The sequence below is a fragment of the Macaca fascicularis genome, chromosome 13 (genome assembly GCF_037993035.2).
Source record: "Macaca fascicularis isolate 582-1 chromosome 13, T2T-MFA8v1.1".
In the NCBI taxonomy this organism is placed as follows: Eukaryota; Metazoa; Chordata; class Mammalia; order Primates; family Cercopithecidae; genus Macaca; species Macaca fascicularis.
In genome coordinates, this window is record NC_088387.1 from 67,376,102 (window position 1) to 67,400,938 (window position 24,837).

Here is a 24,837-nt window from a genome sequence, read left to right on the forward strand (position 1 = left end):
GAACCAGACATAATGTTTCTATACAAGGAGAGGACCTCTAAAATGCATGTAAAATACTGAAAGCGACAAAGCAAAATTCAAGACTTATACATATGAAGACAGTGAAATAAAAGAAACAAAGCCATTTTCAGGATATGCTACAGAGCTATGAAATTATCACAATTAGTCTCAATCTAAACATCTAAACGACTTTAAGTTTTCGGATAATTAACATATCTGCTAATATCATCTTTTAGGAAATCCTTAAGTATACAAACTTGGATTGTATTTAAGCCTCTCAAAATAAAGTTAACTCAATGTTTCCATCTACTATTTAACATATAACTCACTGTTTTCATCTGCTATTTAACATATGAATCCTGGAAGTTCTTAGTTTACTTCCACTCAGTAACCCAAATATTGCATTTTTTAAAATTTCATCTTCAGAGCACCCAAACTAACTGGCTGTTTAGATTAGTCCCACAGGCAGCCCCACCTCCACCCAGGTACCCATGCCCCCCCCCCAACCTTGATCACATCAGCATGAGGCTCAAGTCTGTACAGGACCCATTCCAAAGACCACTCCCAATCCCCCTTGTTTTTACCACTCTGACTTAAAAAACAAGCCTTTCTATTGAAAAAAATTGAGAGACTACAGTTAGAAAGTAAATTAATTACAAACAAGAACTAAGTACTGCAGACAAACTACCAATGAACTTACTAAGAAGTCTAAAAGTGAATCAGCTAAGACAAGATTCCACAGAAAAGTAACCAATGCCACTGACTCTGCCTCTCTAATGTGTTAGTGTTCAAACAGCAATAATTCCTTTCCAAATGCCTATCAAACATCAATAATTCCTTTCCAAATGCCTATCAAACATATAAAATATAGGACTTTAAAAAAAATCTTCAGGCTGGGCGCAGTGGCTCACGCCTGTAATCCCAGCACTTTGGGAGGCCCAGGCAGGCGGATCACGAGGTCAAGATCGAGACCATCCTGGTTAACACGGTGAAACCCAGTCTCTACTAAAAATACAAAAAATTAGCCGGGCGTGATGGTGGGTGCCTATAATCCCAGCTACTCAGCAGGCTGAGGCAGGAGAACGGTGTGAATCCAGGAGGCAGAGCTTGCAGTGAGCCGAGATCCTGCCACCGCACTCCAGCCTGGGCAACAGAGTGAGACTCAGTCTTAAAAAAAAAAATCTTCAGGGCCCAGTTTTTATTCAAACTACAAAGACTATATATTCTGCAGTGAGTTGGGTGAGCAGGGCAGAAGAACTACAAGTGAGTTTCGGATAATGTGCTACTAATTACTCCAGTAAAATCATTCAAGATAAGATGTTATAGAGAATTATCTTCTTCATATGCTCGTAAGATGTTTTAAAACAGCTGAAACAGCAAAAATAAATAAATAAACATCGATAAAAAAGAGCAAAGTATCTCTTGGTAACACATTCAGAGGAGCAATTTTGCTCAGATGAAATGCCACGTTTCAAGATATTTGTTAACCTGCAGCTATTTTAAGGCAGGCCAAGGCTGCATTAGTGCTTGTCACACAGCTTGCTCCCAACCTCTTGGCAATTCTCCAACACATTCCAACATCTGATGCACAGCCTTGCTGGAATCACGTCCCACTTATCTCTAAAGACAACCAAGTAAGATGTTGCCGCATTACACAACCAATCTGCCATTTATCCCCATCAGGTCACTTTGCACAATGCCTGACTGAAAAAAAAATCAGACCACCGTCTGAGTGGATGGAGTTTAATCCAAAAGATACAACTCACACTCAGCCAAAAAACATGTATCAGAAAACTGCTCAAACTGGGGACAAATGTCATGCCTTACTTCCCAAAGAAAGGTTAAGCACTCACCAAGTAAGGAAGGAGAACTGATACCAAGGGAAATGAGCAAGATCAAGGGACACCTTAACTAAAGATGGTAAACCTTAGAACCTTAGTCATGCCACCACTGCCTACATTCTGTTCTTTTGTTTGTTTTCGTAGAAACCAGGTCTCACCATGTTGCCCAAGCTGATCTCAAACTCCTGGACTCAAGCAATCTTTCCACCTTGGCCTCCAAAAGTGCTGGGATTACAGGCATGAGCCACCCCACCCAACCCCTACATTTTGAAGATTATTAATAATGGGTATATTCTAAAGCAGGGGTGTCCAATCTTTTGGCTTCCCTGGGTCACACTGGAAGAGGAAGAACTGTCTTGGGCCACACATAAAATATACTAACAGTAATGATAGCTAATGAGCTATAAATAAATATCACACAAAAAAAAACCTCATAACGTTTTAAGAAAGTTTACAAATTTGTGTTGGGCCACAGTCAAAGCCGTCTCAGGCCGCAGGATGGACAAGCTTGTTTTAAAGGATAATCTCAGTATTTAATGAGCCCCATTAACTCTGGGAAAAGAACACTCTGGGGTTTGAGACGGGTTCTCTCTACTCTGCCCAGGCTAGTCTTGAAGCTCTGGGCTCAAGCGATCCTCCCACGCCAGCCTCTCGAGTGGCTGGGATTACAGGCACATGCCACCCCGTTCAGCTGAACAGAACAATTTAACATAGTAATACATCCTCTAAAAGTCAGTGTACTCTCTAATGGTTAATAGTTGGCAAAAACAAAAAAAGCCCTCTTCAGAAACAAAATGAAATGGTTTTTGAAGCCATTCAAACGCTGCTACATTCCATTCTTGCTAAAAAACATATTTAATTAGCACACGTGAGCCTCATGCTCTGCACAGCTGCACAACATTCCAGAGATAGGCCAGCTACCGATACATTCTTTACATGAAATACCACTGACTTTAAAATTTGAGGAGACTGAGAAGCAGTTCTCAAGTATGACTCACCAAAGATATGTTTATTTCATGTGAACAAAGGTTTCCTTTAACAAGAGTGTAGTCCAGTGGAAATACATACTATAATTAAGAATAAAAAATGCATGTACACATATACCAATAAAATATTTCTTCACAGCCAGAAAAATATATATAAAAAATTCAAATGACAGACAAGAACAGTCTTCCTTTGAAACAAGACGATACATCAGCCTTCTCTCTAATTAAACTTTTACCTTTTATGAATTAAGATTTATAGAACTAGGATGAAACCTATGTCAGAAACACACACTTCAAAGGCAAAATAGGCCTTTCAAAGTAAGAAATCATCCTGATTATCAGGGAAACTCGGGATCTCCTTTAGCAGTGGGTGTTGATTTAAAAACAAGCAAACAGATAAAAACCTACCTTCAAAACAAAGAATGAAACACAGGATGTGTGCTGGTTTCTTTCCTTCCCAAATGGCAGGCAAATCTCTTTGCTCCAGGCTAGAGGCACTTCCCCAACTCCACTCCAGGAGATAAATTGGGTATTTAAGGACAACTGGCAGCACAGACTTGTCAACCTTGCTGTGAGAAGGACCAGGCCTTCTCAGAGAAGTCACCTGACTAGTATCCCTGACCAAAATTCATCTCCCAAAATAGTGACAGGTATTCTCATCTGCTCAGAGGACCGGCTAAGGCCACATTCCAGCCCCCTGCCCTCCCCTAACCTAGGCCACTGGGACCACTCTGGGCACCGCCTGGTCTTGCTGCCATCCCAAGTGTCCAGACCTAACATTTGCAGCTGCTTCAAGATCAAGCTGAGACTCCTACACCAGGCTTCAGGCAGCTCAGGCACAGCAACCATCAAGCATTTCCCTTGATGGGCTTTAGCCACCTGCACACAGAATGATTCCCATCATGTTGGGAGTTTCAGAAGAATCCCTTATTTGGAGAAAGTCCACCCAGCTCAGCTCAGATTTTTCCCTCTTAACTGTGAAAAGACCATCACTGACCTTTAGTGTTTAAACCCCAGAAGAAGGCCATTTGTCACTTTTCCTTAGGGCCCATTATCCAAACGAGACTAACAGCAACCCCCCAAGTTTCTAAAGGAAATTGCTGGAAAGGGCTTTTTTTATCTTCCAATGAAATATTTCTCCCCTCTTCCCACTCCCTCTTTTCCTTCCGCAGATGTGGAAGTCGTTTTGGCACCTTCCTCAGAAAGAAGCCAAATATTAGAGTTAAGGCAACAAAGGCTGGTAAGTCACCTCCATCCATCTGACGTCCTAAAGGCTTAAAGAACTGGCTTGCATAATCAAATATAGATAAAGCTTTCTCTCCTTGAAACAGATCCTAAATCACAAGATAGAATTTTAAAGAATCCAGCTAATACAAAGACCCCAAGAAAGTTGAGCTCTATTATATGCTTTCATCAGTTACAACCAGACCCAGCCCAGTAAAATTTATTACACTTCAAACCAAGATTATAATAACCACATCCATTCCACTACGACACATTATAGGATAGCCGTTTCAAAGACTCTCTGAAATCGGAAGACAAAAGTAAAATCAGATGTTGTCCGAAGCATATGGAGACGTCCCTCAGGGGAATTAATGCAACTGTGATGGGAATTCCCTTCAGAACAAAACAGAAAGCATGTTATCTAATGAGAACTTAATTTCTGGTATTTTTCCATTGTAAAAAGACATTATTCAGAAAAGAGAAATAGCTACAATAAACCAATTTTTGAATTCTCTCTTCCTTCGCCATTTTTCTTTAACATCCCACCCCTAAAACAGCTCGGGGCAACAGATAGTGTTCATGCTACAGCTTTAACTATAGACCAGTCATTAGATTTTATGTTTTGCCATGTGACATGCATAAACTGCAAGAGTGCTGAACATCATCATGTGATCATACAGACTGTCAAAACTCTATATCTTCATTCTAAGATTTGAGGATTGACCCTTAATACGTATTTGTGAGACGAAGAAAAATGCACAGAAGAAAAAAAGGCTTAAAAGAGAAACACACATGTGTGTGTTAGTCTCGTTTGGATAACGGGCCCTAAGGAAAAGTGACAAATGGCCTTCTTCTGGGGTTTAAATACTAAAGGTCAGTGATGGTCCTTTTCACAGTTAAGAGGGAAAAATCTGAGCTGGGCTGGGTGGACTTTCTCCAAATAAGGGATTCTTCTGAATCCCTTATTTTCTGAATCCCTCTGCTAATATACTGTGTATATTAGCAGACACCCAGGCTGGAGTGCAATGGCGCGGTCTCAGCTCACTGCAACCTCCGCCTCCTGGGTTCAAGCGATTCTCCTGCCTTAGCCTCCCAAGTAGCTGAGACTACAGTCGCCCCAACAACACCTGGCTATTTTTTGTATTTTTAGTAGAGACAGGGTTTCACTATGTTGGCCAGGCTTGTCTCGAACTCCTGACCTCATGATCCGTCCATTTCGGCCTCCCAAAGGGCTGGGATTACAGGCGTGAGCCACCGCACCCAGCCGAGAAACACTAAAATATTAACCGCATGTTTCTGGGGTCATGTAGCATCTAGTGATTTTAATTTTCTTCTTTCTATTCATCTTTAGTTTCCATATGATCTAAAATGAACATCTATTATTTCGGTAATAAAAAGATATCTTAAAAATACTTTTCTATTTTTGTTATGATGATTTTATGCTAACTTATGCCTTTATGATGGTATATATTCTTCATCAGCTATTCAAAAAAACTATATATACTGTATATATTAGCAGACATTGTCAAAAAAATCAGGGATTCTAAAGTGATAAAAATACAAAGAATATTTTAATTTTTACGACTACTGTAATCACTGTAAAAGCACACCTGGCTGGGCGTGGTGGCTCACACCTGTAATCCCAGCACTTTGGGAGGCTAAGGAGGGTGGATCACCTGAGGTCAGGAGGTTGAGACCAGTCTGGCCAACACGGTGAAATCAGACTCTACTAAAAATACAAAAATTAGCTGGGTACGGTGGTAGGCGCCTGTAATCTCAGCTACTCGGGAGGCTGAGGCAGGAGAATCGCTTGAACCCAGGAGGTGGAGGTTGCAGTGAGCTGAGATCGCGCCACTGCACTCCAGCCTGGGGGACAAGAAAAGACTTTGTCTCCAAAAAAAAAAAAAAAAAAAGGCACTCCTATGCTTATGCTTGCAGGTTTCAAAATGCTGTGGAAAATGTTTAAACATCACAGATCAAAATAAATAAGCATTGTTTTAAGGAAGAATCTAGGTTTTCCTTCCCGTTCAAGTAGATAAGATAAAGAGAAAAAAACCACCTCCCACCCCCCCGCAAAAAAATGCCCTATCCCTATCCCAGCCCAAGACTTTACAGCTGGTGAAGAACATTCCAGAAAAATGTACAGCCCTTCAACATTTATATTTGGCCTTGAGGCAAACACACTAGAACAAAGTGTATCCCTGAAACAGCCACCCAAGAGTACTGCAGGGAAATGAAACTTCCTCCAGAGCCAAAGGCAGTGACCATTAGTGGCTGATTCCTCCTGGACAATGTTTCTGTCAGGCGCTCTCGCAGCCCAGTTCCTACAGCTTTTCCCACACTCTGCAGAAGTAATGAACTGCCAAGGCTGTAACAAAAATGAACATTCAAACAAGGAATGAAAAGATCTTTTAAAAATTTCAGTGTTCTTTATATCTTCATTATTAATACTGCTTTTTTGTAAGTTTGGTAGAAAAAAATTGAACAGCAGAAAGTATATTTAGCTGATTAATCATTTGATTAGTTCGTATCCAGCTAAAATGAGGTTTGGTCTGAAGTGTTAGGATATTTTTGATAAAGAGCAAGACTTTATTAATTATTTCCCAAAACTTAGAAAATACGGAGAGAAGAAATATACAGAGATTAAATATTTTGCAATTCCATTACCCAAGATAACCACTGTTAATAGGCTCATGAACTTTCTAAGAATAAACATACTTAATTACACAAACTACACATTGAACATATATACCTCAAAGGAATAAATTCTGTTGTACTTATATATCATTCTAAATTTCATACTAGTTGATCTATTGGGTAAAAATCTATAGTTATGTTCTAATACATATTTTACGGCCTAACTAGTGGCTTCAAATTTGTATATTAAAGATCAAAACTAACAGGGCACTCTCGATTCTAGGGCAGAGATATTTAAATGATTCCAAAAATCGCTCAGCTGTTTACTCTCACAGTTGAGAGTTTCTTAAGATAAGAAAGTATGATTCCCATAAACAAGGGTCAGTTTTAAAGCAATCTTGATAACATCTTATTTTCCTATGTCAAAGCACAATTAATCCTGAAAGCTTACTCAAACAACCACTCAATTAAAGCTGATGGCAGAAAAATTACAAAATTCATGGAAATTCATTAATTTTTGTAAATTACATTTTACAAAGTACCAATACAGTTAGAGACTTTGGACCACAAAACAGAAAGTACTACTCCCTCCCAAACACTTCCTCCACTGGCTAAGGACAACTTGACTCATTCATGGGATTCATTTTCAAAATACTGTCTCTATAAAATTCCCCATTTAAAATGTTTTAAAATAGCCTTGTGCCTCCCTTCGTGGTAGAGATTACTCAATCAAACACACACATCTCTCTCCCATGTGTGAGAGAGAGATATATATGATAAACACGATATGTATGCATCATACATGTTACATATACAAAAACATAACATTGTATAATAATTTCTTTTCATAGAAAAAAGGAAGAATATTAAAATTAGTTCCTCTCAATCTCAGCCTACAGTATTCCCAGATGCTGAGACACCATTCACTGAAAGTAAATCTAAATCTGAAGTGATTTTTATTTTAAAATGTTCACTTGGAATTTTATCTTCATTTCTGACCAATTCCAATGAAACACGATGGTCTAGTGGTTACAAACTAGCACCAGTAGCAGTGTTTAGGTTTCCACAAGTGAGAACAAGCACGTCATGGAATTCCACTGCTCTGCACTCAAGTGTGGAGATTGGAAATACCAAAGAACTCCAGTCCTCTGCACTTTTTAAGCTGCCTAGGTTAGTGTAGAGAATTAATACATTTGAATACACTAATTTGTCTCACACCTATACCCTTAAGATGCTAACTTACACATTATATCATTGCTCTTAGAAAACTGCAAAGAAGGACAGATATAACAATCACTGGATTTAAAACTATTTCTTAATAATGATCTACAATTGGACAGATTTACATTTTCTTTCCTTTTTAAAAATTAGAATTTTTAAAGTGTTGATTGCTTTTTTAATTATTAAAAAATAGTGCCTAAGGCTGGGCGCAGTGGCTCACGTTTGTAATTCCAACACTTTGGGAGGCCAAGGCAGGCAGATCACTTGAGCTCAGGAGTTCAAGACCAGCCTGGGCAACACAGTGAAACCCCATCTCTACAAAAAAAATAAAAATTTAAAAATTATCCCTGTGTGGTGGTGCACGCCTGCAACTACTTGGGAGGCTGAGGCGGGATGATCGCTTGAACCCGGGAGGTCGAGGATGCAGGGAGCTGTGTTCGTGTCACTGCACTCCAGCCTGGGCAACAGAATAAGACTCTGTCTCAAAACAAAACAAAACACAACACAACAAAACAAACAAAAATGGTCCTTATGGTCACCTGTATTATTTACTGTATTCTTCTCTACTGTGAAATATTTCAAAACTCAAAAAGAGAAACATTAAGTCATGGGAATTTCCTTTCATACAAGAGAGGAAATCACTCATCAACCTACCATCCAAAGCAAACTATTAACATTTTAATGTATTTCCTTCCAGTCTCTTACTTAATACAATAAAACTAGGATTATACTACACTATACAGTTTTGCATCCAAATATGTCCAGTAACCCCTGTATTATCGGCATCATCCCATCTCAGTAATATTCTTCCAAACCATTATTTTAAGCACTATATTGAATTCCACCCCACAGCTGTGCCATAATTTATCTGATTATGCTCCATTTAAAAAATTTCCCCTTTTCACTGTTAATGTTGCCAAGAAAATCCTTGTTTAAAAACTTGTCCTTATTTTTAATTGCTTTTTTAGGTTACCAAGCAACATGTGAGATTTCAGTTCAAGAGGTGTAAGTATTTAAGGCTTCTGTTACGTATATATAACCCAACTGTTTCCCCTAACTTTGTATTAATCAAAATATGCTCTCAACAGGTGATGCAGAGCTCCCATCTCACAGCAGCCCAGAGCATTTTATCTATCCATTAAGTGGAAAAATTAATTGATTATTTTGGTCTGTATTTCATACACTGGTGAGTTTGAACTTACAGTTATCAGCCTCCTTGATTTCTTCTTTTATAAACTATCTGCTCATATCCTTTCCTTAGCTTCCAGGGCTTTAGCATTTTCTTGTTTGTTTAAAAAATACATATATATAAAAATCAGATTTTCCTTTCCTATTATTTTGACATGATGTATAGGGACATGTTTAATATAGACTGAACTTAGCATTATTTACCTAAATGATTATTTGCTAGAATGTATCTTTTCTAAACAAATCAAACTGCTTATTTGAAAGAAAGCATAAAATTAAGTCAAACTAAGCAGAAATTCTACATTTTATAATTATTAAAATTTATTGTGATGAGTGCTGAATTACCTCATTTGGCTTTAATAATCCTATGTGCTAGGTACTCTCATTACGACTATTTTACAGATGAAGATGTTGAGGGACACAAAGAAATCTAGGCAGTTTGCCCAAGGTCACTTAGTGTGTGAGCGAAGTGGGTGGGTTGTGTAACTAAAGAGCCTGAAGCTTGGGGCCCAGGGCCCCTCCATCCAAAGCTTCCCATCAGCCTCTCTAGCCATGACCTCTCTCCACCTCCACTGAGGGTTCTGCTGGAACTTAACACTCAAACACTGATATTAAAGTGAAACTGATATTCCTCCCAAATATCCACTCATGCCCTTGACTTGTCTGTTTCCGTCATCATCACCAAACACGCTCACTGTCATTATTCAAATTTGAAATCTTTATCACCTTAGCTTAGCTCCTCACCCACTAGGTCCACCTCCCATCCATCCTCCCATCCATTCACCCTACAAATAGCTTGGCATAGGATTGGGCCTTCACAACCATTCTCCCATCTCTCCTCTCCTTCTTGTTCCCTTGGCCACCACTGTAACTTGCTCCCTTTACTTCTGGACTCCCACTTCTCTCCTGTCTCCTTGCTTCTAGTTTCTTCCTGTCTCATTGTATTCTGAACACTGTCAAGGTAATGAGTTTCTCAAGTATATTATAATCACAGAATTTAGAAGTGTACAGGAGCTTAAAAACTGATTGCCAGATTTAATCGACTGGTAGTTATTGCCTGGAACACCATGTCGAGAATATGACTGAGACTCTATCTCAGCTCAGCGGAAAAAGAGTACCATTACTGATTTTCGATGGCTGCCAGGAACAGAAGCGAGTGATGCCATGTGCCATGTTTTAACCCCTACTATGATTTCATCTAAGTCTTTCATTTTATAAAATTAGATCTGAGACCAGAGGGTTAAGGGTTTGCCCAAGTCACACATCCAGCCTGTAAAAGGTATTTTTACCTTCTGTGTATGGTACATAAAATATATTCTATATACTAAAGTATACGGTCTTTTGATTCAGGAACTAATTCTTATTCAACTTTAAGCCAGTCCAAAAACCATAACAACTTCAAGTCCTGGCAAGATAATGTATCCAATAATTATTCATTAAATAAAAAACAATATTACAAAGTAATCTCAGAGTAGGAGCAAAGGGAGATCATTAATACTATAAATGCTTAATGGTCAAAAGAACTGCGTACAAATATATTACTTTCAAGAAGCGGAATCTAAACTGATAAGGGTTTCTAGTAAGTGGTCTCTTCAGACTGTAGTAATCAATACATAAATGCCACTGGTAATGCAGCCTTTTAAAAAATAAAAGTTAGAATAAGCCATTTAATAGCTCTCCAGACATAAAAATGTTTAGGTAGTTTTTGCAAAGTATACCAAAAGGGATCAGTGGGTCATAGTGCTTAGGCAGTCCCAAGAGAAAGGAATTAACTCTTATCAATCAAACACGTACTATGTGCCTGGAACTGTACACTGCTGCCTCATAACTGTAAGATAAACTAATACTATTTCAATTTTTCCAATGAGCAAACTGTGGTCTTGAGTGAGTAACTAGCTCAAAGCCAGTACCTAGCAGTAGCCATAAGGCTAGTATACAACACCATTAGGATTTGGGCCCAGAACCTGTTTGATTCCAAAACGAATGCTCTTTCCAAACAAAGAAAAACTTTTCTGCAATAACAAAATTATCCTCACAAACTTTAAAGGACAAAATACTGATTACGACTCTGCTAAATTACAAATAACTGATCATCAAAAGAAATCACAAATTCGAGTTTAAAAAAAAACACAAGCTGAGAAGTAATTGTCGCAAGACATAAGATCCACAAAGGATTAGTAGGTAACCTACATATAGAACTACAAATCGATAAATGGGTAAAAGACTGAACAGGTACTTCGCAAAAGGAAGAACCCAAATGGTTAACAATGTAAACAGACATTCAACCTCAATAATCAGAGAAATTGCAAATAACAATCACAATGAGATAACATTTCACTGGACAAGATTTTCAAGCCTGGTATGTGAAGCACTGGCAAGGCTGTGGAACAACTGTAATACTTACGGCTAGTGGGAACACAATCAACCACTTCGTAAAAAACAGTTTGGCACTCTCTATTAAGGCTGATGATGCACATGCCCTGTGATCCAGAAAATTTCATTCCCTAGAGACAGCAAGTAGGTGTGTGTGCCTCCACATATGTACCAAGAGCCATATACAAAAACCACTCACAGCAACCCTTGTACAATAGCAAAAAAACTGGAATCAGTCCAAATCTCCATGTAGAGTAGAATGAATAAATCATGGTAGAATACTATACAGCAAGTGAAACTGAATGAAATACAGCCATGAAATGGATAAACCTTGGGAATAGAAGGTTAATCTAAACAGGTGAATCAGAAAAATACATAAAGTATAATTTCGTTGATATAAAGTTCAAAATCATACACAATCAAGATTTTTTAAAAAGGACAAACCATAGAGAAGGGAATGATAAGCATAAAATTCAGGATGGGGTTGTTTCAGATGGGATGATGGAGGTGGGCTCTGGATGTATAAGGCTCTTCTTGAACTAGCTGGTGGTTACCTGAGTGTCCATTGGTTTATGATTCTTTTTATTTTTTTGAGACAGAGTCTCACTCTGTCACCCAGGTTGGAATGCAGTGGCATGATCTTGGCTCACTGCAACCTCCGCCTCCCCAGTTCAAGTGATTCTCTTGCCTCAGCCTCCCGAGTAGCTGGGAATTACAGGCGCCTGCCACCATGCCCAAATAATTTTTGTATTTTTAGTAGAGATGGGGTTTCACAATGTTGGCCAGGCTGGTGTTGAACTCCTGACCTCAACTGATCTGCCCCCCTCGGCATCCCAAAGTGCTGGGATTACAGGCATAAGCCACTGCGCCCAGCTGGTTTACGATTCTTTAACATATATTTTAGGAACATTATTTTGTACCTACCAATTACTTGATTCAAAAAACAACTCTAAGAAAAGACTGGACGAGAGGGCAGGACATTGACTATATCAGATGACAGACATCAAGATGCCAGAGCAGAGCAGAGGGAGCAGAGGGGACCCTTTGCTCAGGGGTGAGCTTCCTGGGCTCCAGCTCTGATGTCTCAAAACCAATGCCTTCTTCTTTCAGAGGGGAAAAAAACTGTTTTTCAACTTCAGAGGTGTTTAACAAAAGAACCTAAAACACTGATTAATAGAAATAAACCATGGTATATAGGACTCTTCCACCAAGAATTAAAGAACAGCTTTATAAAATAATTTTGTATTAAACAAATATTTTACAGTGAGTGCCTCACTTCTGTCACCACCATCAAGAAAAAAAATGTGCTGATACTTCAGCAAAAGAAAGGAAAATGCAAGAAGGAAACTTTTGATATTGAGGTCCCTTTGCTGAAGGAATAGAATAGAGTTTCTTCATTCAATGTGTATACAACTCACTTAAAGGTCTTGTTAAAATGTTGATTCCGATTGGCTGAGTTCAGAGTGGTGCCTAAGAATCTGCGTTTGTAACAAGCTCCCAGGAGATTCTAATGTTGGAGGTCCGTGAATCTCACTATGATAGCAAAGGACATTATGAAAATGGCTTCTCGAGAGATGTTTAAAAAATAGAAACACAGGTATATCTAACTGGCATAATTTCCTTTAACCACTGAGTAGAAAAAAAAATTGATGATGTTATTCCTACATAATAAAAATTTAAATATAATAACAAGTGCTACCAGAAAAATCAGAGTACTAAACTAGGTCTTTTGCAAATAAAAGATGCCCTGAGAAAAGGCAAAGACTGAAAACTTACAGGAAAAATCCATGAGATGCTTTACTCACTTCCACAGACCTACAAAGCTCACTCTTCTAACAGGGGTAGTTAGCCCCTTCCTTATGGAAGAATGGTTTGCATTCCCAAAAACGTGGTGAAAGAAACTAGGGCTATCATAGGGAGATCCACAGAACATTAAATAAAGCCCAATTAAAATGAAGATACTAGTTACGGTGCAACATAATTAAAGGAGCATCACGCCATTGCACGTAAAAAAAAAAACCAAAAAAAAAAAACAGGCTTTAAAATGTTCTATAAGAATACGCTATTAAAAAGAAAAGCTTAAAATTATTTTGACAGTATCCACACTGAATGATTTCCACTAATCATGTCTATGTTGAGTAGTAGTAAAATCCTTCCACTTCAAAATAGTACTTCCACATGTAAAGTCATACATTCATACATCAAGACAAAGCAACCACTCTACAAACCCTTCCAGGAAGCTCTGCCAATGCCAAGCCTCTACTCAGGATGTGTCACAAGCAGAATGAGGTCTTCTCATTTGCTCTACAACATCACAGATAGTTGTTACTAGTCTTGCCCAAGAGAAGCTCTTCATAGAAAACCTCAACTGTGGGAGACGACCTAGTGACAGCAGTTCCTTCACTGCCCAATACTTCTCCTTTCAGATGAAGGTTTTGGTCACTCCAGCAATGACAGAGTTACAAAGAGCTTAACCCAACAGAATTCTGCACCTGGTGTGTAAGTCAGAACAGCTAAACCTCCTGTGACATCAACACAGGATATTTCTTACAACATAGTAAATCCAAAACGTCTGGATGATCCATGGGAACAACATTCATAAAAATCTGTACGCAACACGATTTTATACAACCAGCACAAAAAGTCCCATACTTTAACGGGAGTTTCATATTTTGAGTTTCTCTAACAGAAACTCAAAATAATGCACATACACCACACAATGCACATGCAGTTCTATTCTGCAGAGCCACATGAAATCAAAAGCCACTAACTTGGATTCACTAGAAATTTTTAAAAACACAAGCAGGCACGCCCTTGGCTTGCAAACACTGACCTTCCCTTCCAACTAGCATACTGAAATTTCCTTTTTCACCTACACATTTTAGAAAAGCCTGGGTTGACATTTGAAATATATCCCATTTGCCATCCCACACGGAATAAATGAATTATAGAAATGGCATTTAGAAGGGAAATTCCCTGTGTCCTGGCCGAGACCAAACATGAGAACATTGGGAACCATCTCCTCCTAACTAGATACCAGTCAAGAGGCCTTGGTGGTCTGCCCTTCTCCACCCTCTCCACAGTCACAGCTGTGAAAAATATGTATACAAAAAATACATATAAACAAACACAAACGCAGCCTGTTACTGTCATAATCCCATTAGTTACGCCTGGACACTAAACTCGGCTATCTGAATCAACAGAAATCTGAATACCAACTTACCCTCCATCATGACACTCATACACCTAATAATCCTTAATAAAGCATCCAAATAATGCAATTGTACTTGACTTAGAAAGAGCAAACGATGAAAACAAAACAAATACAGGCTAAAGGAATCATTTACTATCCATTAAAAAACATATACATTCCTTTTAAAACAACCTACTGAATTTTAACATACTTATAAATGTCTTAGTGACATAAAAACTAAAACACATTAATCATTTCATTTATAAAATGGTTTCCTATAGAAAAAATGCATGCTTGGTATTAACCAAAGACAGAAGAGGTACTGTAATGTCACAGTTGCGAAGGTCCAATTAATAAACACCAACTTTTCATGTAGAAAGAAATTAATGCATAGCTGGGTTGTGGTTATACATTATGGATGATCCACAGAATAACGCTGCGACTCCCCACACTGACTGCACCATTGCCTCCGCACACCACTGGGCCCCGTCCTTCCTGCAGCCCCTCCCTATGGCTCAGGTCCCCTGGTCGCAGATCAGATTCCGATCCGCATCCGCAGGCCGGCTCCCCTCTGCCTGCATTGGTGCTGCAGGGGGCCCCTCCGAACGAGCGCAGCCCAACGAGAGGTGCAGGAGGGATGATCCCAAAAGAGAAGACTCTCCCCTGCTCACACCTAGGTGACCTGGTCCTCCTGACGCCACATCCAGCAGAAGCTGCAGGACAACGTAGTGGCAGCTTCAGGCCTCGGCCAAGGGCAGCCCCGGGCCTGGGTGGGGCCGGGCGGGGGCCGCAGGCGCCGAGCGGCCGCCAAGCCCCGCCAGCGAGAACCAAGGAAGCTGCGATACTGCTGCATTGTGCTGCATCACGGCGAGGGCACCGTGAGCCATCCATCTTGCCAAAAAAGCACATCCCCTCCCAAATAAACCCCACCGAATTCAATTTTCTCCTCCGCCAAAGCACCCCCACACGCACCCCGTCCTCACTATCTGGCCTGGCTTTGGGTTGGAAAAATAATGGACAGAGGTTTGCGTTCTGATCCCCACCCCCTCCCCATCTGATGGCAGCAGTTGGCACCCTTCCTATCACAAAAACAAAGAGAAGGCGCCCCCTAAAAGAGGGCCGTGGGCGTGGTGTGGGGGGTGATGACGAGAGGGGCTTCCAGCCCACCTACCCAAGGCAGGCCCGGAGGGTCCCCGCGCTGAGACAAACCTGTTGAAGAGAGGGTGGCTGGAGCTGAAGGGCGGGCGCAGCGGCGGCTCGGCGCCCGGAGGCGGCTCACGCCCAGCCCTGGGAGAGTGGGGACGGCAGAAAGGGCGGGGGGGCGGGCGCAGAAGGGTAGCGAGCGCTGGGACTGGGCGGGGGTGGGGGCGCGGGGCCGCCGCCTCCAGCTCAGCTGCAGCGCGGCGCAGCCGGGACCACGCCTGGCCGCATCCCCTGCACCGCTACGCGCAGAGCCCGGCCCTGTCACAGCCGCCCCCGCTCCCCACCCGCGGGGCCACAGGGAGGGCACCAGAAAATAGACCCTCCTGCTGCCCGCTCCGCACCCACCTCCGCGCCAGGGGCCGCCGCGCCCGGCTGCAGGGAGGCGACGGCGGAGGCAGTGAGGAGGAATCGCCGGGGCTGGGGCCGGGGCCGGGGCCGGGCGGCAGCGGTGCGCACGGCGGATCTGCGGCCGCCTCACCGCAGAGCCTGCCGCCCCTCGTCCCGCATCACCCGAGTACCAATGAGCACCCGCGACCCGGGCTCCCCGCGCCGCCCCCGCCCGGGCTCTGCAGCCTCCCTGCCCCCACGCGGCTCCCCGGGCGCAGGGCAGGCGGGCAGCCGCGTTCTCCGGCCCTGGGCCCGCGCCCCTCCTCCCGCCAGTCCAACGCCGCGGAGCCTGCCCGGGAGGCAGCCCCAGTGAGTTGGCATCTCCCTACCTCGGGCCCCCTACCTACCTCCCGGGGATGGGGTGGGGGCGCCGGGGTCCCGTCCTCCTCCCGCTCCTCGGCGGCCGGGCGGGTGGGCCGGGAGGCGACTCCGCGGGTCTGTCCGCGGCTGGGGCCGGGGCTCACAGGACGGGACCAGTGGGCGCTGCTGCGCAGGGCTGCGCGCTAGCTCCGGGAGGAGAGGCGGCCGAGGGAGGGACTGGAGGAATCCGCAGCCTGCACGGCAACAGCTGCACTGATTCCGGGGGCTGGGCGGGAGCGCGGGGGGCGGGGGAAGGAGGAGAGGAGGGCGCTCGCAGGGAGGGGGCGAGGGGCGGGGAGAGGAGCGCGCGGGGCGGGCGCGCGCGCACACACACACACGCGCACTCGCGGACTCCCTCCCGCACGCCCTCCGCCCTCCGCACTCCTGCCTCCCTCCTCCCTCCCCCCTCCCGCCCGCTCCCTCGGCTTCGCCAGCCCTCTCCTGCTGCCCCGAGCCCCGCAGCTGCCCACCCGGCGCTCGCTCGGCCAGGGAGCCGAGCCTCGGGCGCGTTCTCGTCCTCTCCAGCCGAGGCTTTTCCAGGGCCCATCCCGGACTTCATCCTCCCAGCGGCGGGGACAAGGCTGGCCGGGGCGGGGTGGGCACTGCTGCTGCCGCTACCCGAGCAGGACAATAGGGGCTTTGTCCCCACAGCCGGAGAGGGCCAATTTCACGTTTAATTTGAGGCTAATTCGATTATCGCCATGGAAAGAGGCGGTCTAATTTTCTACGTGACTTATGCAGCCTCTTTTCGCCCTTGATGTTGCGTTTGGAATGCGGGGGAGAGAGGGTGTTTAGGGAGGCTTTGGAGCGTCACTTGCTTAGTTGGTTTGAGATGCAGGTGGTGATGCCTTACAGGTTCTGCCCGGCTTGGAGAAGAGAAGGGCGACGGCGACCTCTTCGTGGGAAACCTTGGGCGCTGGAGGGTGGGTGGGGGTCGTTCCTTGGCGAGGTTAACGTATTCTTCTTTTGCAAATGCTTTTTCGCCCACCCTTTCGCTTTGGGTAGCTGGGAGCAGACCCTACAAGTGGTTCATCCACCCAACTCCTGCCTCTCAGCGCAGGCTCCGCTCGAACCTGAGGCCAGGTGCCCTGCCCAGTCATTCCCGAGAGTGGGGTCGTCCGGCCGCGGCGGAGGGCCCGTGATGGCGTGGGGACTTGCGTTTTCCCCTGTGCGCATTCCTTGAAAAAGAAACTGGACGTTTCCTCGAATTTTTGTCATGTGCCATGCCCCTTCCCAGTCACCTGGTCTACCCCGTCAGCCCCTCAAACTGTGTAGAAATTCCAGAACCGTCACTATTGTGAAGAAAAGATGGTGGAATCACCAGGAACCCGAATGGAAACGCTCTTTAGAAAACAGTTTGAAGAAACTGACTTTCTCCTTGTTCTGTAAGGTGCACAAGGCGGCACTGCGGGCATTCAGAGGGAGGAGGGCCCTTCCTGTTTGAAAAAACACCAGGGATTTTCCCCATAAAGACCTGATCACCTGGATTAAAACAAAACAAAAATAAAAGGCAATCAAGTAGTTTGGACCATGCTTCTATCTCAGATCACTAGAACCTGGTCTGATGAGTTTATATGTTTGTATTTTTAAATGAATATTTTAAAATAAAACTTAATGAAATTTACACAGCAAACTGAAGGTGATTCTTCGTTTTAGGCCTTCATAGGTTTGAATGTTTGAACCTACGTTTACTTTTGATAGATAGGAAAAAAATTGAGGAAAGCAAATAACATTTTTTCTCAGAAGGTGAATCAACACAGCCACACGGTAAACTCTCTAAGGGTAGGGTTCGTTCTTTCTTCACTCTGTACATATAGCAGGCGCTTAGGAGATACTAAAAAAACATTTGTTGAATTGAACAGAATCAACTTGTAAGCTGCTGCCCTCATTAGGTAATAAGGGAAATCCACTAGAAAGCAAAAAATAAAGCACTTATTTATTTTTTACCATAGACCCCAGCACCTCCCCACCTACAATGTTAGTGAGATACCAAAGAAAACAGTAACAATATTGGGAAGTGCATGCATTTAAACTAATTCTTCCAGTGTTATTCTGAAACGATGACTCTTAAATAATTCCTTTATCACAGACAACGGTACTTAAATAAATTTTTATTTGATGGATGATTCACCTCCCTTACCCCATTCCACTCCCACTTATGTTGTTTTTTAATTTCCTTAAAAAAAAAAAAAAAAGCCACACACACCTTAGCAAGGTACTCTAGTAAAGCCTCAGTAATTATTCCAAAAATGTGAAAGACGAGGATTCAGAGTTCTACTATAAATACCTGCCTCACAATTTTGAATTCTTACCCTTAGGTGCAAAAAATCACCCCGCAGAACTCAGTATACCAACGACCAAAAAGAAGTAACAATTCAAAGAAAAGATAGCACAACTGGAAAAATTATTGGAGAAGACATCTTTATGGAAGGCAAAATCTGAAAAAGATAAAAAGCCTTAGTCAGTGATAACAGTTCGGAAGGATTATTCCCACGTATCTCAGAAGCGGCTTTGTTAAGTTTCTTCTCATATTAGAATCGGGGTTGATTTAAAGGAACCTAGAAGTCTGCAATAGCATGTTTGTAACATACTGCTCTCCGTTTTTAAAACCATGTGATTGCATATGGCTTTATCTCCCATCCAAATACTTTATTACAAAATTTTTGCAGATATAAATTATCATTTTAACTTTCCATTCAAAACGTAGGGGAAGGCTGGGCACAGTGGCTCATGCCTGTAATCCCAGCACTTTGGGAGGCTGAGGTGGGTGGATCACCTGAGGTCAGGAGTTCAAGACCAGCCTGGCCCACATGGCAGAACCCCATCTCTACTAAAAATACAAAAATTAGCCGGGCATGGTGGGACGCATCTATAGTCCCAGGTACTCTGGAGGCTGAGGCAGGAGAATCGCTTGAACCTGGGAGGTGGAGGTTGCAGTGAGCCGAGATCGCGCCACTGCATTCCAACATGGGTGACAGAGTGAGACTCTGTCTCAAAAAATGAAATGAAATAAAATAAAAAGATATTGATAAACAGTATTGTCTACTACAACCTGTTTTATTTAGAAAAGAGAATGATATTCTAAGTATTTCCTTTTTTTATATTATATTAACCCAATTAAAACCCATCTTTTATTGTACTGATAATAGCCCAAAACTTTAAAATCAGAACATATTTTGAAAACTTGCATATATTTTAAAAATTCCTATTTACTCCTAAACTTGCTTTCTTTTAGCGCTGAACTAGTCTGGGAAATTTACTCATATTTAAAATATATTTCATTTGGGAATTCACATGTATTAATTTTGCACTGGGAAAACCTAAAGACTTATATGTAAACTATCATTATCATGAATGAATATTCTTTAACCACTAATAACATATTTACTCTTGTATAAAGTAATTCTTTCATTATCCAAGAGATGGATATGCCTTATATTCTTCTCAGCTCTGAAATAGAGCAATGGGTAAAATAATTTTAAAAAATCATTGCTTTCATGGATCTTCCATTCTAGTAGGGGATACAATCAATCAACCAAAAAGTAAAAGATATGTGTAATAAATCTGAATAGATGGTAATCTAAATGTATAACAATACTATTTATAAAATGATCACAATAAATGGTGTCAGCTTTCTATAAAAGATCTTCACATTTTCTATGTTAATAATAATAATATCAACCATAAAATGTTTTCCAGTTTTTGAAATGCTTTATCAAATATTATCTTATTTTGTCCTTTTGCCAGTTCTGTGGGGTAAATATTAACCCCATTCTGTGGATGACCGAATGGCCAAATGAGTTGCCCAAGTTCTCACAGCTAGTTAAGTGCCAGAGATATCTTAGGAGGTGGCATATCAGAGCTGTATACCTGGGCATTGCATATTAATTATTAAACATAACTATTTTGCAAGATGAAGAAAGTTCTAGAGATAGATGGTGGTGATGGTATCACAACGACGTGCATGTACATAACGCCACTAAACTGTATTAAAATGGTTAAAATGGTAAGTTTTATGTTGTGCATATGTTACTTTTTTTAACCATTCAGAAAATTCTGTTGGTTTTTTTTTAAAAAACTTTTATTTTCGGTTTGGGGTATATGTGTAGGTTTGCACACAGGTAAACTTGTGCCACAGGGGTTTGTTATACAGATTATTTCATCACCCAGGTACTAAACCTAGTACTCAATAGTCATTTTTTTCTGATTCTCTTCCCTCCTCCCAACCTTCACCCTAAAGAAGGCCCCAGTATCTATTGTTCCCCTCTTTGTGTCTGTGTGTTGTAATCATTTACCTCCTGCTTATAAGTGAGTACATGCGCTATTTGGTTTTCTGTTCCTGTATCACTTTGCTAAGGATAACAGACTCCAGCTCAATCCATGTTTCTGCAAAGGACATAATCTTGTTCTTACGTGGCTGCATGGTATTCCATGGTATATATGTACTACATTTTCTTTATCCAGTCTACCACTGATGGACATTTAGGTTGATTCCATGTCTTGGCTGTTATTAATAGTGCTTCAGTGAGCATACATGTGCATGTGTCTTTAAGATAGAATGATTTATATTTCTTTGGTTATATACTCAGTGATGAGATTGCTGGGTTGAATGGTCACTCTGGTTTTAGCTCTTTGAGGAATCACCACACTACTTTCCACAGTGATTGAACTAATTTACACTCCCACCAACAGTGTAAAAGTGTTCCTCTTTCTCTGCAGTCTCTCCAACACCTGTTATTTTTTGACTGATTAATAATAGCCATTCTGACTGGTGTGAGATGGTATCTCATTGTGGTTTTGATTTGCACTTCTCTAATGATCAGTGATATTGAGCTTTTTTTTTATATGCTTGTTGGCCACATGTATGTCTTCTTTTGAAAAGTGTCTGTTCATGTCCTTTTCCTACTTTTTAATGGGCTTTATCAAATATTATCTTATTTTCTTGTAAATTTGTTTAAGTTCCTGATAGACGCTGGATTTTAGACCTTTGTCAGATGCATAGATTGCAAATAGTTTCTTCCATTCTGTAGGTTGTCTGTTTAGCTCTTCTGCACAGCAAATGCTCAACATTTTTAGTCATTAGAAAAAATGCAAATCCAAACCACTTTGAGATACCACGTCACATTCACTAGGATGGCTTTAATTTTATTTAAAAGATGGAAAATAGCAAGTGTTGGTGAAAATGTGGAGAAATTGAGAGCCTTGTATATTGTTGGTGGGAATGTAAAATGTGCAGCTGCTGTAGAAGAGTTTAGCAGTCTGTCAAAAAGAAGAACATAGAATTACCATGTGACCCAGCAGTTCCATTTCTAGGTATATGCCCAAAAGAATGGAAAACAGATACTCAAATAAATACCTGTACATTAATGTTCATAGGAGACTATTCACAATAGCGAAAAGGTGGAAACAACCCAAATGTCCATCACCTGATGAATAGATAATGAAAATGTGGTACAGCTATACAATGGAACATTATTCAGCCACAAAAGGGAATGAAGTACTGATACATGTTACAGTGTGGGTAAACCTTGAAAACATTATGCTAAATGAAAGAAGTCTGATACGAAAGGTCACATATGATTTTATTTATCCAGAATAGGTAAATCCTTAGAGATAGAAAGCAGATTGTGGCTGCCAGGAGCTAGGATGGGTGGGGAGTGGGGGAATGGGGTCTACTGCTTGATGGATTTTTTTTTTTTTGAGACAGAGTCTTGCACTGTTGCCCAGGCTGCAGTGCAGTAGCACAATCTTGGCTCACTGCAAACTTCACCTCTCAGATTCAAGAGATTCTCATGCTACCCCTCATGAATCAAGAGATTCGAGCAGTTGGGATTACAGGCATGTGCCACCATGCCCCGCTAATTTTTGTATCTTTAGTAGAGACAGGGTTTCACATGTTGGCCAGGCTGGTCTCAACCGTGACCTCAAGTGATCAGCCCACCTCGGCCTCCCAAAGTGCTGGGATTACAGGCATGAGCCACTGCGCCTGGCCAATATGGCTTTTCTTTTGAGGTAATGAAAATGTTTTAGATCTAGAGGTGATGGTTGCACAACATAGTACACTTGAAATGCCACTGAAATGTTTGCTTTAAAATGGTTAATTTTATGTTATATGCCTATCACCTCACTCTTTTAAGAAATTTAATTCAAAAATAAAAATTATTTTTTATTAGTTTCTCATTTAACATCATTTATCAATGACCAATGAAGCACTAGTCATATCAGGTAAATGGGCTACTACATGTTCTTTAAGATTTTCTTTTATGTGCCTCTTGAGAAAGGATTTATTACTATTCATTTCTCAGGTGAACTATTCCACCTGCATGCTTTCAGGGAGCTTGATGTTAATTATCCCACCACAGAAATATAAGAAGGATTCTGAGCCTTTACTGTTGGAGCCAAACTAGAAATTAACAAAAAAAAAAAGTTTTTGAAATCTCCCTTTGGCAAGTAGCATCTAAGAATGAAGGGAAAAATCTCAGAGTGTGATGACTCTCCATGTGACAATGTGCAGTTTTTCCTCATCATCTCAACCTACACTGTCCAATACAGTAGCCACCAGGTATTTTCTTTTCTTTTTTTTTTTTTTTTGAGACGGAGTTTAGCTCTCGTTGCTTAGGCTGGAGTGCAATGGTGCTATCTCGGCTCACTGCAACCTCTGCCTCCCAGGTTCAAGCAGTTCTCCTGCCTCAGCCTCCCAAGTAGCTGAGACTACAGATGCCCACCACCATGCCCAGCTAATTTTTTGTATTTTTAGTAGAGATGGGGGTTCACCATGTTGGCCAGGCTGGTCTCAAACTCCTGACCTCAGGTGATCCACCCGCCTCGGCCTCCCAAAGTGCTAGGATGACAGGCATGAGCCACTATGCCCGGCCTCCACCAGTTATTTCCCATAGCCACATGTTGCTGTTCAGCAGTTAAAATGTGGCTAGAGTGACAGAGCAACTGAATTTTTCATTTTACTTGATTTTAATTAAAATTAAGATTTAAAAATTTATTATTGCTTCAGTTACTGAGAAACTTTTAAGTATGTTTGGAACAATTTGGTTATTTAAATCTGCATGTTTTAACTGTACATTTTATGAAATCTACATACACTCCAGATTCCAGAAGCTTAGTTAAAAAAAAAAAATGCAACATATCTCAACTCAAAAAATATTGATATGTTGCAATTAATCTTTTTGTATTTTATTTAAGGGGTTACATAAAATCTACTTTTAAAATTATTTTACCATTCTTTTTCTAATGTGGCTATTAGGAAAAAAAAATTTTGTTGAAACTAGTCTCACTATGTTGCCAAGACTAGACTTGAACTAGTGGGCTCAAGCGATGATCCTCCCACCTCAGCCTTCCAAGTAGCTGGGACTACAGGTGCACACCATTGCACTTGTCTCTAAAGAAATTTAAATTACATATGTGCCTCACATTCTATTCCATTTACTCAATGTTGTTCTAGACTTTGTCAATGAGGTCTTTAGTAATTGGCATCCTTAATGCTTTAGACTCAAGAAAACTGAAGAAAGGCAACTAGAATTTGGAATATGCCACAAAGTAAGCACTCCAAAACGAGGTCAAGTTTTCAACCTCCAGGCTTCCCATAGTGCCCCCATCACAATGGCCTTGGTATCTGTGAGTGGCAAGTCAAGATGCTTTTTTTAAATAAATAGAAGGTAGGCATGGCTAATATTTTCATGCCTGGTGGTATTCTTTTGGAAGTCCAAATAAATCCTTGATAATGACAGAGTGCCATTGCCTCAAGATAACTCACCAGCTTCTCCCCTACCCCACATTTGACATCATTTGCTGGCCTACATAAAGAATTCCAGGCCAGGCACGATGGCTCACCCCTGTAAGCCCAGCACTTTGGGAGGCCAAAGTGGGTGGATCACCTGAGGTCAGGAGTTCGAGACCAGCCTGACCAACATGGTGAAAACCCATCTCTACTAAAAATACAAAATTAGCCGGGCATGGTGGTGCATGCCTGTAATCCCAGCTACTCAGGAGGCTGAGGCAGGAGAATTGCTTGAACCCAGGAGGTGGAGGTTGAGTAAGCCAAAATCATGCCATTGCACTCCAGCCTGGGCAACAAGAGCAAAACTCTGTCTGGGAAAAAAAAAAAAAAAAATTCCAGAAGTGGGTTAGGTTCATACCTAGAATTCATTCAAGAAACTGCAGAAATCCATAGGCTTATGGGTAAGAAACAGAGAGAAAAAAATCACTTCCC

At 41.6% G+C, this 24,837-nt stretch overlaps 2 protein-coding genes across 10 annotated transcripts in view; one reads left to right on the forward strand and one right to left on the reverse strand.

The window, feature by feature from the left end:
* SPTBN1 (spectrin beta, non-erythrocytic 1) overlaps window positions 1-17,200 on the reverse strand; it is a 214,887-nt gene extending 197,687 nt beyond the window's left edge. For 3 of the 9 annotated variants that reach the window (XR_012422380.1, XM_045369324.2, XM_065527084.1), the window contains exon 1: window positions 16,601-16,792. The gene's annotated coding sequence lies outside the window, so the exon portion shown is untranslated. Of the gene's footprint in view, window positions 1-3,235; window positions 3,336-15,834; window positions 15,906-16,600; window positions 16,793-17,083 lie in introns of those variants that run through there. The other 6 variants (XM_045369325.3, XM_065527086.2, XM_065527087.2 and 3 more) reach the window with 4 other exon arrangements.
* Window positions 1-18,246, forward strand: part of LOC135966731 (uncharacterized) — a 68,259-nt gene extending 50,013 nt beyond the window's left edge. Inside the window, exons 4-8 of the mRNA XM_065526553.1 lie at window positions 4,000-4,067; window positions 15,165-15,289; window positions 15,371-15,541; window positions 16,003-16,562; window positions 17,469-18,246. Coding sequence (XP_065382625.1) covers window positions 4,000-4,067; window positions 15,165-15,289; window positions 15,371-15,541; window positions 16,003-16,562; window positions 17,469-17,796 — 1,252 coding nt within the window. The 3' untranslated portion in view covers window positions 17,797-18,246. The remainder of the gene's footprint in view (window positions 1-3,999; window positions 4,068-15,164; window positions 15,290-15,370; window positions 15,542-16,002; window positions 16,563-17,468) is intronic.
* The last annotated feature ends 6,591 nt before the right edge of the window (window positions 18,247-24,837 follow it).